The sequence below is a fragment of the Canis aureus genome, chromosome X (genome assembly GCF_053574225.1).
Source record: "Canis aureus isolate CA01 chromosome X, VMU_Caureus_v.1.0, whole genome shotgun sequence".
NCBI classification, from domain to species: domain Eukaryota; kingdom Metazoa; phylum Chordata; class Mammalia; order Carnivora; family Canidae; genus Canis; species Canis aureus.
Window position 1 is genome coordinate 78619404 of NC_135649.1, and position 18388 is coordinate 78637791.

Consider the following 18388-nt stretch of genomic DNA (forward strand, 5'->3'; position numbering starts at 1 on the left):
TGGGGACCCTACTCCTCCACATACTTGCCCCACCCCTCCAAGTCTGAAGGGAAATATTTTAAAAGATTTTAACTATCTCTCAGTGCATTTGCTAAATTTGAATTCTCTACCTTATGCCTACCTCACTCTTTTTTTTAAAAGCCTAGATTGCTTTGAAGATTTTATTTATTTATTCATGAGAGACACAAAGAGTGAGAGAGCCACAGAGACACAAGCAGAGGGAGAGGCAGGCTCCATGCAGGGAGCCCAACGTTGGACTTGGTCCCGGGTCTCCAGGATCACGCCCTGGGCTGAAGGCGGTGCTAAACCGCTGAGGCACCAGGGCTGCCCCCTCACTCTTGTTTTTTAAGAGTTTGAGAAAGACATAGCAAGCAAGACAGAGCTGGAGTAGGGGAAGGGGCACAGGGAGAGGAAGAAGCAAAAGCACCACTGATTAGGGAGCCATATGCTGGGGTTGATCCTGGGACCCTGAGATCATAACCTGAGCCTAAGGCAGACATTTAACTGACTGAGCCACCCAGATGCCGCTACTTCACTTTTTTCTTAGTGATCTATCACTGACGTCAGTGTACCTTGCTGATCTTATCTCCTTTAGGTCCGAGCTCATCAGCTGGTTCTTCCTCCCTGTGATGTGGTGATCAAGGCTGTGTCTGAGTATGTTAGTTCCATCAAAGACCCCTCAAACTTGGATGTGGTTGGGAAGGACGTTTTCAAACAATCTCAGGTGAGCTGGCCTTCTCTTTCCTAAGAGTGTCTAGTTTTCTTAACCTTCATTAAAACCACCAGCAGATTTTTTTTGTCTGTGCTACCTACCTTTTCTCATCATGGCTGCTTGTTTTCTCCATGCTTACAGATTGGAGTCCCGAAGTTTTCTTTGGAAACATTACTAGGACTAGAATGAAAGTGTTCCTTAGCTTTGGGACTGTCCATGGTAATATAAGCTCGTTCTGGGAAATTTACAAAATAAAATTACTTACGATCTCATTGACCACAAACAACTTGCTGTAGTTATCACTCTAGAATATATCCTTCTACTCTTTTTTTGTTTTAATGTATATTTTAATATAAAGAAGGTCTTGCTTAGTGGAGGTTAATGGGTAATGAAAGACTGCTTAAAGTTGGTACACATATGACAAAAATCAATACTTCATTGTTAATATTGACAAATGAACTCTACTGGGAACTTGTGAAATAAAACTAAAAGTTAGGAAAATAAGTTAGTTTTTTAAAAATTTTTTTAAAGATTTTATGTATTGATTCATGAGAGGCAGAGGCATAGGCAGAGGGAGAAGCAGGTTCCCTGTTGAGAGCCCAATGCAGGGCCGATCCCAGAACCCCTGGATCACGACTTGAGCCAAAGGCAGATGTGCATGCAACCACTGAATCACCCAGGCGCCTCTCTCAGTATTTTTTAATAGCCGTTCTTAAAAGTGTATAGTGGTAGCTCTTAATAATTTTAATTTGCATTTCTCAAATGAGTAACGAACATTTTTTTCTTGTGCTTATTTGACATCCATATACCCTCTTTGGTGAATAGTCTGTTCCTGAACAGTCTATGTTCACCTGAGTTATTTATTTACTCACTGTTGATTTTTTAGAATTCTTCATGTATTCTTACTTGAAGTCCTTCGTCAGATAGATGATTTACAAATATTTTATTTCAGTCTATAGTTTATCTTTACATTCTTTTAACAGTATCTTTTATAAAGGAAAAGTTTTAAATTTTCATCTTTTATGGATCATGTATTTGGTGTCATGTTTTACAAATTCTTTCCCTAACTGCAGGCATGATAATATTGTCATGTTTTCTTGTGAAAATTACATACTTTTACATTTCACTTTTTAAAAATATTTTATTTATTTATTTATTTAAGAGAGAGAGAGCACGGATTGGGGGCAGATGTAGAGGGAGCGGGAGAAGCAGACTTACCATTGAGCAGGGAGCCTGATGCTGGGCTCAGTTCCAGGACCATGAGATCATGACCTAAGCCGGAGGCAGATGCTTAACAGACTTAGCCAGCTAGGTGTCCCTTCGTTTTACATTTAGAACAAATCATCCATATAAATTTTGAGTTCATTTTTGTATAAAGTGTTAGGTATTTTATTTTTTGAATATAGATGTTTAGTTGTTTCAACACCATTTTTTGGAAAGACTGTCCTTTCTCAATTGAATTTCTGTTTGTGTGGGTCTATTTCTAGACACTGTTTTGTTCAGTTGACCCCTGTGTCTATCTCTTTGCAAATAGAACTTTGTCTTGAATACTATAGCTTTATGGTAAGTCAAAATTAGGTAGTGGTCCCTCCAATTTTTTCTTTCTTTTTCAAAATTATTTTCTCTAGTTTCTTTGTCTCTCTATATAAATTTTAGAATAATCTTTTCTGTATCTACAGAAAATAATCCTGCTGGGATTTTAATGGGAATTCCTTATATTAAATATACAGTTGACCCTTTAACAACATGGGGATTAGGGGAACCGACCCCCTCCATGAAGTCAGAAATCCATGTGTAGTTTTTAATTCCTCAGAAACTTAGCTGCTAATAGCCTACTGTTGACTCACTCCATTACTAATAACATAAAAGGTTGATTAACACATATTTTGTATGTTGATAGTAGTATATACTGTATTCTTATAATAAGCTAGAGAAAAAAGTTATAAAGAGAATAAAATATGTTTAAAGTACTATATTGTATTTATCATAAAAATTCACATATAAATGAACCCACACAGGTCAAACCTGTGTTGCTCAAGGCTCAATTGTATAGATGAATTTGTGAGTTTTCAAATCCTGTAATACAATATGTGTCTCCATTTATTTAGTTCATTTTTAATTTTTTTCATCATCATTGTATAGCTTTTAGCATACAAGTTACATACACTTATTAATATTTAAGTATTTTATATTTGAGACACCAATTGTAAAGGTTATTGTTTTGTTCATTTTAATTTCTAATTGTTCATTGCTACTATATTAAAATATGATTGCTTTTTGTGTGTTGACCTTGTGTGTTGACTTTGTGTGTATCCTGCAACCTTTCTAAACCCACAAGGAGTTTTCTGATGGATTTCTCGATATTTTCACTGTAGGTGATCATATTGTCTGTGAATAAGGACAGTTTTATTTCTTTTGTCATCTCTGTGCTTTTTCTTTTTTTTACTGCACCATCCGGGATTTCCAAACGATGGTGAATAGGAGTAATCGGAAAGGATATATCTTGTTCCCAATCTTTGGGAAGACCATTCAGTCAGTATTAAGTATTATATTAGCTGTAGGTTTTGTAGATGTACATTATCAGGTCCAGGAAGTTATGTTCCTAGTTTACTAAGAGTTCTTATCATTAAAGGGTGGTGTATCTTGTCAAATGTATATTTTTGCATCTGCTGATAGGATCATGTGATTTTTCTTCTTTAGTCCATTGATTTTCAGATATTGAACCGTCCTTGCATTCCTAGGATGTGGTCAAGGTATATCCTTTCTTTTTTATATTATTAGATTTGATTTACTAGTATTTCATAGAACATTTTTGCTTTTATTTTCTTGAGGAATATTGGTCTCCAGTTTTTTTGGTGCTGTCTTTGTCTGGTTTGGTATCAGGGTAATGTTGGATTCCACATGAGTTGGCAAGTATTCTGGTTTTTTTTGAAGAGATTGTGTAGAATTGGCTTTTCATCTTTAATTGTTTGGTCGAATTTTCCAGTGATGTGTCTGGCAGATATTTCTTTGAATTTATGCTGTTTAGAATTTTCTAATTTCTTGAATATCCAAGTATGTCTTTCACTAAATTTCAGAAGTTTACAGTTGTTTTTCTTCAAATGTTTTTTTCTGTTCTGTGTTTTCCTTTCCTTCCATGATGATAATGACACCAATGTTAGACCTTTTGTTATTGTCTTGTAGATGCTTGAGGGTCTGTATTTTTCTTTTTTAAAAAAATATTTTATTTATTCATGAGAGACACACAGAGAGAGAAGAGAGAGGCAGAGGGAGAAGCAGGCTCCATGCAGAGAGCCTGACGTTGGACTTGATCCCAGGTCTCCAGGATCAGGCCCTGGGCCAAAGGTAGGCGCTAAACCGCTGAGCCACCAGGGCTGCCCTGGTCTGTATTTTTCAAAAAAAATACATTTTTGTCACAGTGAATAATTTCTTTTGATTTATTGTCAACCTCATTGACTCTACTTGGTCATCTCTATTCTGCTAAAGAGCTCATCTAAAGAATTTCTTTTTAAGTTTTGATTATGTATTGTTAAGTTCTAAAGTTTCCATTTGGTTCTTCTTTACGTATTATCTTTTTTTTTTTTTTTTGCAGACTTTCTATCTTTCTTTTTGTTTCAGAAGTATTCCCCTTTCAGGCACTTTTATAGTTACTTTAAAGTCTTTGTCAGATAATTCCAGTGTGTTTGTCGTCTCAGCACTGAGATTCTTGATCTTGTTTCAGTATAATAGAGAATATTGACAGTTTTGTTTTAGGAGATAATTGACAAGTTAGGTTCAGACCACAAGTTCTTACCATCCTTCTGTGGGCTGTGATGTCACAGTCAGTGCAGTTTTCAAAATCTTTGCAAACTTATTTGGCTCGGTCCCATGTATATGCTACCCACCCAGTATCCAGTCTGGGACTTGTTTAGTAGTTTATCTCTTCAGTTCTTAGAGTCTCTGGTCTGCCATTTGGTGTCAGATCCATACATGTACTACTCCCTCTCTGATCCTTCAGTATTTCCTGGTTCATTGGGCCACCCTTTCTCAGTGCCTGGGGCCAAGCAGCAGAAGGATGGAGAGAAAAAGCATCAAAAGCTCACTCTACCCTACTGAGACTTCTCCTTCTCTGATTGGAAAGCAAGGTTCCTGCTATTCCCCTGCTGCCACTGCTGCCACCATAGGTTTGTTTCAGGTGCATAGAAGAAAGGAAAAGAAAAAACTATTGGAGTGTTTCCGTATACTTTCTTGAGTTTTCAAGGACCCCTTTCCCATTCTTTAAGCCAGAACTAAACTAGGGTTTCTCCTGGCACACTTAGTCTACATTAATGTATGCTTTCAGATTTTAGGCTGCATTGTGTCCACACCAAGGGATACTAGAGGAAAAAAGAAATAGGGATCCCTGGGTGGCGCAGCGGTTTGGCGCCTGCCTTTGGCCCAGGGCGCGATCCTGGAGACCCGGGATCGAATCCCACGTCAGGCTCCCAGTGCATGGAGCCTACTTCTCCCTCTGCCTGTGTCTCTGCCTCTCTCTCTCTCTCTGTGACTATCATAAATAAATAAAAATTAAAAAAAAAAGAAATGCTAAACTCACCCTTGATTCAGTGGTAATTTGAATTCTGGTCCTCTTCCCCAGTCCTCCTGCTACTGTTTACATTTCAGAGTCTTCAAATAGCTGCTTCTAGGTTTTAAAACTATCTTACAGTGGGAATAAGGTAGAGTGTGTTTACTCCATCTTATCTAGAATGGAACTCTCTCTGTAGATAGTTTTAAGTGAATAAAGCAAAAAATCAGTGCTTTGTTTTGGGAGCATAAGTTTTCCTAACCAATTATATGATAGCACGGTCCAGCATCTATTCCTTTATATCTAACTTTCTGTCATAATTATAAAAAAATTTGTTTTTTATAAAAAATATACTTGGGCTTGATTTTCCCAAAGGGCTTAGTTTCTTTTTATATTCAAATTATTGTTTTTTCAAGTGTCTTTCCTAACATCATCTTTTAGAATTCTTTCCACTGTTGTTGAACACTAACTGTACCAGATACTCATTTGTCCATGACTTCTAGCATTATGAGTGCAGGCCTCTATTGTTTCCCTTGACCTAAGAAAATCTTGAACTTTATGACAGATTTTATACATTCATTTTGTCGATTTCCATTGTACTTTCAGCTGTTTGCATCAGACAATTAGGAAGAGAGTGACCCACAAAGAAAGAAATTGACATAGTGGGTAGGGAGAAATGCTAGTGTTAAGTAGGGGATACTGTTTAGATGGAGAATTAATTTTCCTTCCTTTTTTTATTGTGGTAAAATATACTTAACATAAAATTTGCCATCTTAATCATTTTAAGTGTATAATGCAGTGGTATTGAATACATTCATAATGTGTAACCGTCACCATCATCCATCTCCATAACTCTTTTCATCTTCTAAAACTTCTATACCTATTAAATGATGACTTTGCATTTTCCCCTTCTCTCCAGCCCATGGCAACCATAATTCTTTCTTTCTCTATGATTTTTGACCATTTTAGGTACCTCAGTATTTGTCTTTTTGTGACTGATTTATTTCATGTAGCATGTCTTCAAGGTTCATCCATATTTTAGAATGTGCCAGAATTCCTTTACTTTTTAAAACCAAATAATATTCCATCGTATGTTGACAGAGGAAAAATTTTGTAAGTGTTCAGTTCAGTGATGAATTTTTTAATGTTACAACTTTTGCTTCCCTTTGTAACTTTATGATTTTTGGAATCTGGATAATGATCATGTTCTTTTTTTTAAATTTTTTATTTATTTATGATAGTCACAGAGAGAGAGAGAGAGAGAGAGAGAGAGAGGCAGAGACACAGGCAGAGGGAGAAGCAGGCTCCATGCACCGGGAGCCCGATGTGGGATTCGATCCCGGGTCTCCAGGATCGCGCCCTGGGCCAAAGGCAGGCGCCAAACCGCTGCGCCACCCAGGGATCCCTTGATCATGTTCTTAACAAGGATCCCCCTTTTCACTAAACAAGAAGAACAAAATAATTTTAAAAATAGAGACTTTGCTATTAATTTGATGTTAAGTGTTTTATAGTGTTTCCTAGTTTCCTTTGTATATATTTTTTGATGTGGTAGTCATCTCAGTATAAAATTTTTTAAACTGCTTTTTTCATGTAACCTTTGTCTTAAACCGGTTTTCATTGTAGCTGTATAATTTTCATAAACATCATTTTTAACAGTTGTAGAATTATGAGAGCTCTTCTAAACAAACATAAAAAAACTGCCAGGTAATAGCGTCAAAGAGTAGGGTTCTACTCAGCTACCTATGGCCTCTGGGGATCTATAAAAGAAAAGAGTAGGATGTTATTAAATATGATCATATATTAAATGCTAAATATATTTCCAAAGACAGGGTTCCATGCTAGGCACTAAAATATAAATGTGAATAAACCGTTCTCTGTTCTTGCAGAATTTGAGGTTAAATGGGGACAGAAGCAAATACATAAGTATAATAAAGATAAACTACAATAAATTTGTCACAGAAGGAAAGTTTCATAGAAGTAGTACCCTTTGAAGGGAGACTAAATGTCAGGGCACAGAACAGTGCTACATTGAGGGAAGTATATGTAATTCAGGATTTCAGGGGAGTAGGTCATAGATCTATACTCACTGAAGTTGAATAGTTTTCAAGTTAAGTGCAGAAAACAAGTTGAAAAACCGTATGATAGTATAATTACACATATATGAAAAAAGCAAAACCATATTGGTATACATACATAATGTGTATAAACACAGCAAAAATTATGACAGGATATAGATCAAACTAATAACACTGGTCACTTCTGGAGAGGGGAGGAAGTACAGAGCTATAGATATTAAAGAAAATTATATATGTCTTGTACCTTTGAGGAGATTGTTATGTGTATAATTAAATATAGTGGATATATAACTAATGGAACCTTGATACAGTGGAATTTTATTCAACCAATTAGGATATCATTCTATAAGTCAGTAATTTCATATAATCTTTAGATTTGGAACATTTTTTCAAACAATTATATACTCAACAGAATTTTGAGAAAACAGAGTGATTTTATTTCTAAGCGAGGCTGGAGGACCTGGCAATCTTGATTTCTGTGTTTCTGTGCTTGAATGTATGTAAATAAAGATATCTGGAATGTTATAGATTCTAGAATGTTAACAGTAACAGATTCTGAGAGAAGATTATAAATGTTTAAAATTTTACTTTTTTGGATTACATTTTAATAATTTTATATATGTTTCTATAAGAAATATTTATTGTAGTTAGATGACTTTCTTGTAGAAAGTACTCAACATTGGGGCTCTATGGTGAATTGGGCATTCTCATGCACTGATGATGAGTTAACTTGAGACCTCAGTTTTGGAAAGAGAGACACATTAGTATCATGTGTCAAGAATCTATGCATTTTAGACCTAAAGACACCTGCATATCGAAAGTGAGGGGATGGAGAACCATGTATCATGCTAATGGACATCAAAAGAAAACCAGAGTAGGTATACGTCTATCAGACAAACCAGATTTTAAAACAAAGACTAACAAGAGATGAAGAAGGGCGTTATATCATAATTAAGGTGTTTATTCATCAAGAAGATTTAACAATTGTAAATATGCCCCCAGCTTGGGAGCACCCAAATATACAAATCAATTAATAATAAACATAAAGGAACCCATTGATAATAATACAGTAATAGCATGAGACTTTAACACTCCACTACAGCAATGGATAGACCATCTAAGCAGAAAATCAACAAGAAAACAGTGGCTTTGAATCTGGACCAGATGGACTTAACAGATATATATTCAGAACATTTTATCCTAAAGCAGCAGAATACATATTCTTTTCAAGTGCACATGGAGCATTCTCCAGAATGGACCACATACTGAGTCAAAAATCAGCCCTCAACAAGTAGAAAATATTGAAGATTATTCCATGCATATTTTCAGACCACAACATTATGAAACTTGAAGTCAACCACAAGAAAAAGTTTGGAAAGACTGCAAATACATGGAGGTTAAAGAACATCCTACTAAAGAATGAACAGGTTAACCAGGGACTAAAGAAGAAATTTTAAAGTACATGGAAGCAAATGAAAGTGGAAAGACAGCAGTCTAAAACCTTTGGGATGCAGCAAAGACAGTACTAAGAGGGAAGTATATTGCAATACAGGCCTATCTTAAGAAGCAAGAAAATTCTCAAATACACAACCTAACCCTATACCTAAAGAAGCTAAAAAAGGAACAGCAAATAAACTCAGAGTCCAGCAGAAGTGGGGAATAATAAAGATTAGAACAGAAATTAACGATATAGAAACAAAAAAATCCCACAGTAGAATGGATTAAAAAAAAACTAAGCTGGTTCCTTGAAAGAATTAACAAAATTGATAAAACCCTAGCCAGACTTATCAAAAAGAAAAGAGAAAGGACACAAATAGATAAAATCACAAATGAAAGAGAAGAGATCATAACCAACACCACACAGTTATAAGAGAATACCATGAAAAATTATATGCCAACACACTGAAACACTTGGAAGAAATGGACAAATTCCTAGAAACCTACATTTTTTCCAAAACTGGAACAGAAAGAAATAGAAAATATGAACAGACACATAACCCACAAAAGAAATTGAATCAGTAGTTAACAATCTCTCAACAAACAAGAGCCCAGGGCCAGATGGTTTACCTAGGGAATTCTACCAAACATTTATTTTAAAAAAGATTTTATTTATTTGAGAGAAAGAGAGTGAGGGAGGGAGAGAGAGAATGAGCAGGGAGAGCAATAGAGGGAGAAGCAGATACCTCACTGAGCAGGGAGCCATATGTGGGGTTCAGCCCCCGGACCTTGGGATCATGACCTGAGCTGAAGGCAGACACTTAACCAACTGAACCATTCAGGCACCCCTCTATCAGACATTTAAAGGAGGTAATTACCTATTCTCCTCAAACTGTTCCAAAAAACAAAAATGGAAGGCAAACTTCCAAACACATTGTTGAAGCCACTATTACCTTGATTTCAAAATCAGACACACTAAAAAAGGAAAATTACTAATACCCCTAATGAACATGGATGCAAAAGTTCTCAATAAAATATTAGCAAATCAAATTGAACAGTACATTAAAAGAATTATTCACCACAATAAAGTGGGATTTATTTCTGGGCTGCAAGGGTGATTTAGTATTCACAAATCAATGTGATACAGCACGTTGAGTAAAAGAAAAGAACCATATGATCCTATCAATAGATGCAGAAAAAGCATTTGACAAAATACAGAATCCTGATAAAAACCCTCAACAAAGTAAGGATAGAAGGAACATACCTCAACATCATAAAAGCCATATACAAAACACCCACAGTTAATATCATCTTCAGTGGGGAAAAACTGAGAGCCCTTCCCCTATTGTCAAAAACAAGACAAGGATGTCCACTTTCACCATTAATATTTAGCATACTACTGGAAAAGCCTTAGCTTCAGTCAGCTAACAAAAAGAAATAAAAGGCATCCTAATTGGCAGGGAAGAAGTCAGACTTTCAGTATTTGCAGACAACACGATACTTTGTGTAGAAATCTAAAAGGCTCCACCCCAAAAAATGGCTAGAACTCATACATGAATTCAGCAAAGTTGCAGGATATAAAATCAACATGCAGAAATCTGTTGCATTTCTATACACCAGTAATGACACAGCAGAAAGAAAAATCAAGGAATTGATCTCATTTGCAATTGCACCAAAAAACAGGAAGTACCTAAGAATAAACCCAATTAAAGACATAAAATATCTGTACTCTGAAAACTATAAAACATTTATGAAAGGCATTGAAGAGAACACAAAGGAATGGAAAAGCATTCCATGCTCATTGGAAGAACAAATATTTTTTTTTAAGATTTTATTTATTTATTCATGAGAGACAGAGAGAGAGAGAGAGGCAGAGACAAAGGCAGAGGGAGAAGTAGGCTCCATGCAGGGAGCCTGATGTGGGACTCAATCCCGGGTCTCCAGGATCAGACCCTAGGCTGAAGGCGGTGCTAAACCACTGAGCCACCTGGGCTGCCCAAGAACAAATATTATTAAGGTGTCTATACTACCGAAATCAATCTATACATTTAATGCAATCCTTATCAAAATACCATCAACATTTTTCACAGAACTGGAACAAATCATCCTACATTTGTATGGAACCACAAAACATCACAAATAGCCAAAACAATCCTGAAAAAGAAAACTAAAACTGGAGGCATCACAATTCTGGATTTCAAGCAATGTTACAGACCTGTAGTCATCAAGACAGTATGATATTAGCACAAAAACCGGTACATAGATCAGTGGAACAGAAGAGAAAACCCAAAAATGGACCCACAACTCTGGTCAATTAATCATCAGCAAAGCAGGAAAAAATATCCAGTGGAAAAGAGAGTCTCTTCAACAAATGGTTTTAGGAAAAATGGATAGCAACATACAGAAGAATGAAACACTTTCTTATACCATGCACAAAAATAAATTCAAAATGGTTGAAAGACCTAAATGTGAAAAAAATCCATCAAAATCCTAGAGGAAAACACAGGCAGCAACCTTTTACCTCTGTTATAGCAACTTTTTCCTAGATGTATCTCCAGAGGCAAGGGAAACAAAAGCAAAACTGAACTATTAAGACTTAATCAAGATAAAAACTTCTGCAAAACAAAGGAAATAAAAAATTGACAAAACTTTTAAAAAACTAAAAAAGTTTGATAAGGAAAAGCTCCTCAGTCAGCCCTAACCCCTCAGAGATGAGCAATGTTATTCTTTTTTTTCTAAAGATTTTATTTATTTATTCGAGAGAGAGAGAGAGAGGCAGGCAGAGACACAGGCAGAGGGAGAAGCAGGCTCCATGCAGGGAGCCTGGCGTGAGACTCGATCCCAGGGCTCCAGGATCACGCCCTGGGCCGAAGGCAGCGCTAAACCGCTGAGCCACCAGAGCTTCCCTGTTATTACTTCTTTTGCCATAGTTTTGCTTCTACTTGAACTTTATATATACTCTTTGTGTCTCTTCTTTCACTCAGTATAAGGTGTTTGAGACTTATCTATGTTGTGCTTCATTCTTTTTATAACTGTATAATATTCCATTGTAGGAAACTACCACAGTTTATCCATTCTTCTCTTGGTATACATTTGAGTTGAGTTTGGGGCTGTTATGAATGAAGTTGTTGTTAGCATTCTTGTTCCTATCTTTTGGTGGACATATGTCCTCATTTCTCCTGGGTAACTACTTGGAAGTAGGATTGCTGTGCCATATGGATAAATATTTGTTTGATTTTATAAGAAACTGCCAATCTGGGCAGCCTGGGTGGCTCAGTGGTTTAGCGCCACCTTCGGCCCAGGGTGTGATCCTGGGGTCCCAGGATTGAGTCCTGCATCGGGATCCTTGCGTGGCGCCTGCTTCTCCCTCTGCCTGTGCCTGTGCCTCTGTGTGTGTGTGTGTGTCTCATGAATAAATAAATAAAATCTTTAAAAAAAAAGAAACTGCCAGTCTGTTTTTCAAATTATAATTATACCAATACACACTCCCCCCAACAATGCACTGCAGTTCTAGTTAGTCCATATCCTTACCAGTGCCTAATGTTTATAATCTTTAATTTTAACTATTCAAGTGGATATATAGTAATGACACATTATGTATGGTTTTGTATATGTTTAAATGCTTTTTATTTTAATGTTTATACCTTTTGAACCAATGATTCCACTTTGGGCACAGTGTCCTAGGAACATAATCTGAAATCTAGAAAAAAAAATATATGTAAATATATGTTCTTTACTGTATACCTTATAATAGCCAAATGTGAGAAATAACCTAGGGGTGCCTTGGTCGCTTAGTTGGTTGGGCATCTGCCTTCAGCTCAAGTCATGATCCCAGGGTCCTGGGATTGAGCCCCTGCTTAGCAGGGAGTCTGCTTCTTCTCTCCCTCTGCCTCCCCCCTCCTCTTGTGCTCCTTCTCTCTTCCTCTCAAACGAATAAATAAAGGTTTTTTTCAAATAAGAGAACCTAAGTATCAGGTATTAGGGAAGTAGTTACATAATCTATGATACATTTATACTTATAAAATATAGTCATTTAAAATTATAATAAAAGGCTATGAATTTATTTAATACCAACTATTTAAAATGTATTAAAATAGACCAGCAATATGTCAACAAAAAATTTACTTTAAAATACTGAAAGAAAGGGTACCTGAATGGCTCAGTTAGTTAAGTGTCTCACTCGATTTCAGTTCAGGTCATGATCTCAGGATCCTAAGATTGAGCTCTGTGTTGAGCTCTGCACTCAGTACAGTGTCTGCTTGAGGATTCTCTCCCTCTGCTGCTCACCCCACTCACATGCTTGCGTGTGCTCGCTCGCTCTCTCTCTCACACACACACAAATAAATAAATCTTGTAAAAAGTTTTAGAAAATAAAATATATGAACTAAAATACTGGAAGAAAACAACCCAAAATATCTTTGGGTGTTGGTACTATGTAATTTTTCCCCACCCTTATCTGTTTTTTCTTTTTTTAAGATTTTTTTTATTCATGAGAGAGACAAAGAGAAAGCAGAGACATAGGCAGAGGGAGAAGCAGGCTCCATGCAGGGAGCCCAATGTGGGACTCGATCCCAGAACAGCGGGATCACGCTCTGAGCCAAAGGCAGATGCTCAACTGCTGAGCCACCCAAGTGTCCCTATTTTTTCTAATGGTCATATGACCATTTTTGAATAGCACAAAATGTACTTAAACTTTATTTACTTATTTATTTGTTTTTATTTTTTTAATTTATTTATTTTTAAACTTAATTTTTTTTAAGTTCTCCAGATTTTACATTCTATAGTGCTTTCTGCCTACCTAATCTTTTCTGCAATTTGAAAAATTGCTCTCTTGGGTTTCTTAAAATATTTTATTTCCGCTACTGTTTTGACTCTTCAATTATAAAATTGCATGAAAAAGACACTCTCATGTTGTTTCTTCTCTTGAACATCTGATGTTCCAATGTCCAGTCCAGGATAGAAGATAAAATAGAGCGATTCAAGAAAGCAGTTGAATATTATTCAGTCACAACCAAACTCTCTTCGCTGCCAGTGGGTCCCTCCTCCTTTCTAGGTAAGGCTTCCATCTGATGCAGAGCTGCTCTATCTAAAGGTGCAACTGAGTTCCTCATGGGAACTCCTGGGCCAGAGTGAAATGACTTGTTGTATTGCACTCTTGTAGAAGTCATTCCTGTTTGGTGGATACTCTCCTTTTGATTTCCATGTAATAAGAGTAGTGACATGAGACAGGGCACTGATTTCTCAATTTTGTATGTGGGATCCAATGCCATTTCCTTAGCTTGGGCTTCTTCTGGCACTAACCTCCATTATGGCCTGGTGTATGTAAAATAGCCCTGTCTTTGGGTTCCGGTCTGAGTTTGAATTCCACCTCTGCTGCTTAATAGCTGTGTGATCTTAACTAGTCACATTTGCATGTATGTTATGTGGTTCACAATCTTTTATAGGATTTTTAAGATAAAATAATTTTTGTAAGGTTCTTGGCATGGCACATAGCTACTATTCAATAAACTATAACATTTATTAATAATTTTTCTAGCAATGTGGGGTTAGCAGAACGTAATATGGTAGAACTATTAGGATTGACTAAAGTATAGTCCTTTCTCTTGGCTTCAGGTTTTCGGAATAATCGGCTTGGAAATCCTCCCCTTCCACGAAGTCAGATGGGCACTATCTCTACTGGAAAGCCAATGGTAATATCTTTCAGGAGTCCCAAGGCCATGTGTTAGCATTAGACTCAGGTTGCGTCCTGATTTTTATACTCTGAATTAAGGAGTTAAGGAAATTCAGTGTTATCAAGACTGTATATGCCTATGTCATGTTCTCAATTTGAGGCTGGCAGACTATGTAAAGAAAAGATCCAAATCAGTAACCACTAAAGCATTGTGAAGATAGATTAACTCATGTTGGAGAGTGGTTTTAGGAGACATGGATTGGTCCATTGTCCTGTCTCTGGAGGATTCTGTCCATATATAACTGTTAGAATAATTTTTTTATTATTCTCAGTAGGCTCTTTGTATCCCAACAGTCCCTGCTACTGGCATTATCCACTGTGTCACAACTTCTGAGGGAACCATTTTGGAGCTTGTTCAAATGTTAAATAGGTTTTCTGTCTGTTTTATCCTTCAGTTTTCTCACCATGTGCCCCAGAAAATGAAATATCCACCACCATTCCCAATGGGACCCAATTCCTCTCTTCTCTTCTCTTCCCATGCTTTGGGGGAATCCCGTGCTTTTTCTGAGGACCCCATGCTGCAGGACAGTCCCTTTGCCAATTGGGCTGTCTCTTATGACTCCTCTGCATCCCAGTTTCCCAATTACCTGACTTCCAAGGCCTCACCTCCTTTGGGACCAGACTCTTCTCACTCTTCTTCCTCTGATGGTGATGAACCAAATGGAGCCAGCTCTGAGTAAGTATCTGAATAGGCACTCAAGAGAACAGACTTTTAGAGCATCTGTATTTTTTTGCTAGTAACCTGGGTTGGGTGTGGGGAAGTGTATGTTCCTAGCTTTTCTCTGTGGTACTTTATTCTTAACTAAAGTAGGAAAACTCTATGCTTGACTATTTCATACTCATATTGACTCTGTACAGGTGGTAATTTTCAGATACCCAGGCACCTAAAGTAAAAGTAAGCATAGCAGCTGGTTAGAAAAGCCCTGGGTATGGGTATGCTATATTTCATGCTATCATTTCTCAATTTTTGAGAGGGATGGGTTCAATGTAAAAAAAAAAAAAAAAAAGAAAAGAATTTATAGAGTTAAGTATTAGAACAGTTGAGTAGGCAGTTATATTGCTTAAGACAAGATTCTGAGGTTTAAAACAGTGGTATTTTGGAACACCTGGGTGGCTCAGCAGTTGAGTGTCTGTCTTTGGCTCAGGGCATAATCCTGGGGTCTAGGATCAAGTCCCATATCAGGCTCCCTGCAGGGAGCCTGCGTCTCCCTCTATGTATGTCTCTGCCTTTCTCTCTGGGTCTCTCGTAAATAAATAAATAAATAGATAGATATATAGATAGATCTCTCATAAATAAATAAATAGATAGATAGATAGATAAATAAATAAATAAATAAAATATTTAAAAAATAATAAAACCGTGGTATTTTATACTAGCTTATTTGTTCTTAGATTATTTCTCCAAGCAGATTCTTCTTGGGAAACAGTTACTTTGAGGTTTCAATTGTAAATAGTTTCTTAGAACATAAGCTGACTCTAGATATGGCCTCTTACAAGATTTAGAGGAAATGTATTAGGTCCAATACTAACTTAGTTATCTTGAAACTAAACCTTCCAGAAGGTTTGTAAGATTCCTTAGGATCAGAACAGACATCTTCTGTTGGAGTATCTTTATCAGCCTCCTTTATCTCTTCTACGTGGTCTCTTAAAATTTTTAGTCACATCACAGAAACACTTCAACAGCAGCCTGGATGGGAGGATCCAAATGGTGAGAGAGGGTCCTGGGTACAGCCCATCGATGCTGGAGTTTCAGATGCCAGCCTGGGTGATGGTGAGCCCCACATCCCATCCCTGCTGTCTATGTCTACAAGGAACCACATGGACATCACCATTCCGCCCTTACCTCCAGTAGCTCCCGAAGTCTTGCGGGTTGCTGAACACAGACACCGAAGGGGTCTTATGTACCCATATATATATCATGTCCTCACTAAGGTAAGAGAAAACATCAGCTCCCACCTCCCTGCTTTTAACATTGTACTTCACACTTCATAGAACCATAAGTTACTACAGAAAATTCTAATTGGTATCTGAAGGGAGATAAAAGGAGACCAAGTATTTGAGGGCCCCTCATTGTATTAAAGGCCTCAGCTGCAGTTACATAGCAGGAGATGGGACTTTATAATAAATGAGGCCCCAAGAAGAGAACTATAATAGTGAGATTTCAAAGAAGATAATGTACTATGTTGATAGACTCTGGTATAGGGCTGGATGCAATCTAAGAAGAGTTCTTATGCCCTTGTCCTTTACCTCTTCCTCTACTTCTCCAGAGCTGTTCCCTTCCTGCATTCTTACTATACACATCTATCCCCCAGCAAAATGTCTAAGATGGACTTTCTCCATTTAATCAGCTATTGTCAGTCATAGCAGAGACTCTAAAAATGGAACATAGCTTTTAAGCTGGCTACAGTCATCTGGGATTATTACAGCTTCTTTTTATTCTGCAACTGTTAAATACAAGCAGAAAATTTGATAGCTTGGCTACAGAGGCTATAGTTCATTACTGATTCTTCTCAGCTCAATTCCCTTTGAGGTAACTCATTTTGTTTTTTCTCCTGGACCATTTTCTTGTTAGGGTGAGATTAAGATCCCTGTATGTATTGAGGATGAGTGTAACATGGAACTTCCTCCAGCTGCTCTTCTGTTCCGGTCAGCACGTCAATATGTTTATGGGGTCCTTTTCAGTCTGGCAGAAACACAGCGGAAAATGGAACGCCTGGCCATACGGCGGCGGCTACCTGTGGAAGGTAAGTTTAGTTCTAGTTTTAATAGCTCTCTCAAACTTAGTGTGGAACAAATTGTGCAAGCACATCATACTTTGGCTGTAGAGCAGTCTTTGAGAAAATATATGATTCTCCAGAATACATAATGGCACGGGAAATGCATTAACTTAAGCCTCAGTTCTTTAATCATTAAGCATTCAGAGTAACTATTACTTATAAGAACCATGCTGGACTTTGGGAATGTAGAGGTATTTCTGACATAGTTTTTCCTTCTCAGTAAGGTTTTGTTTTGAATTTGATCCCATAGAGAGTTAGAGCCATTGAGATGTTTTAAGCTGCAGAGTGACTTGGTCAAATTAGTGTGTTCAAAAGAACCCTCTAGATTTCTGCTTCTGGGAAGATGGAATACATATACTTTTCCTTATTCCTCCTGCTAAATACAACTAAAAATCCAGGACATTATATATATAACAAGTATAAGACATTTTAGAAGGTGAAGAGAAGAAGGCAGACTGGCTAAGGACTTTGGGATCCAAGGAATTATGCAGTGGTGAGTTCCCTGGGTTTTCTTATTGCTGCATATATCCTAGACTAGGTGTGGGACAAGCTGGCAGCCCAGAAACACCCAACAGATACGGAACAGTAAGAGCCCCAAGAAATGCCTTCTCACTCTAGTCACAGGACCCCAAAGAAACAACCTAGCAACACAGAATATTTTTAGATAATAACCACCCTGTTCTAGTCAAATACCACAGGAAAACTGTAGCCTACCCCCACTCCTATTAGCAAAGGCCAGATAAAGAACCTAGACTTCTACCCTTGCCAGACTATAACAAAGGAGAGAGAAGAGCTGAGTGGGGACCCAGGACTTTCACTCCCACTTGGCAGTGATGAGATAGCATCCCCCTTCACTCACTGGAGTAGTGTCAGAAACTACCTGCTAGAACATCAGATTAAAATAAGATCCAGGGTCTTTTAAACTAATATCCCAAATGTCCAGGTTTCAGTTGAAAATCCTTCGTCATACCAAGAACCAGAAAGATTTCGAACTGAGATGTCAAACCAAGAAAAAAAGTCAATAGATGCCACCATTGAGATGACACAGATGTCTGAAGTACCTGACAGGGATTTCAAAACAGCCATCCTTTGTAAAGCAAAAATGCTTTGACA

The 18388-nt window shown here is 37.2% G+C and overlaps 1 protein-coding gene across 5 annotated transcripts in view; it reads left to right on the forward strand.

Moving 5' to 3' along the window:
* FAM120C (family with sequence similarity 120 member C) overlaps positions 1 to 18388 on the forward strand; it is a 162732-nt gene that overhangs the window by 49068 nt on the left and 95276 nt on the right. For 2 of the 5 annotated variants that reach the window (XM_077888785.1, XM_077888781.1), the window contains exons 4-9: positions 596 to 724; positions 13718 to 13820; positions 14381 to 14457; positions 14894 to 15174; positions 16157 to 16430; positions 17071 to 17242. In XM_077888785.1, the coding sequence (XP_077744911.1) occupies positions 596 to 724; positions 13718 to 13820; positions 14381 to 14457; positions 14894 to 15174; positions 16157 to 16430; positions 17071 to 17242 (1036 nt within the window). Of the gene's footprint in view, positions 1 to 595; positions 725 to 13717; positions 13821 to 14380; positions 14458 to 14893; positions 15175 to 16156; positions 16431 to 17070; positions 17243 to 18388 lie in introns of those variants that run through there. The other 3 variants (XM_077888782.1, XR_013374848.1, XM_077888784.1) reach the window with 3 other exon arrangements.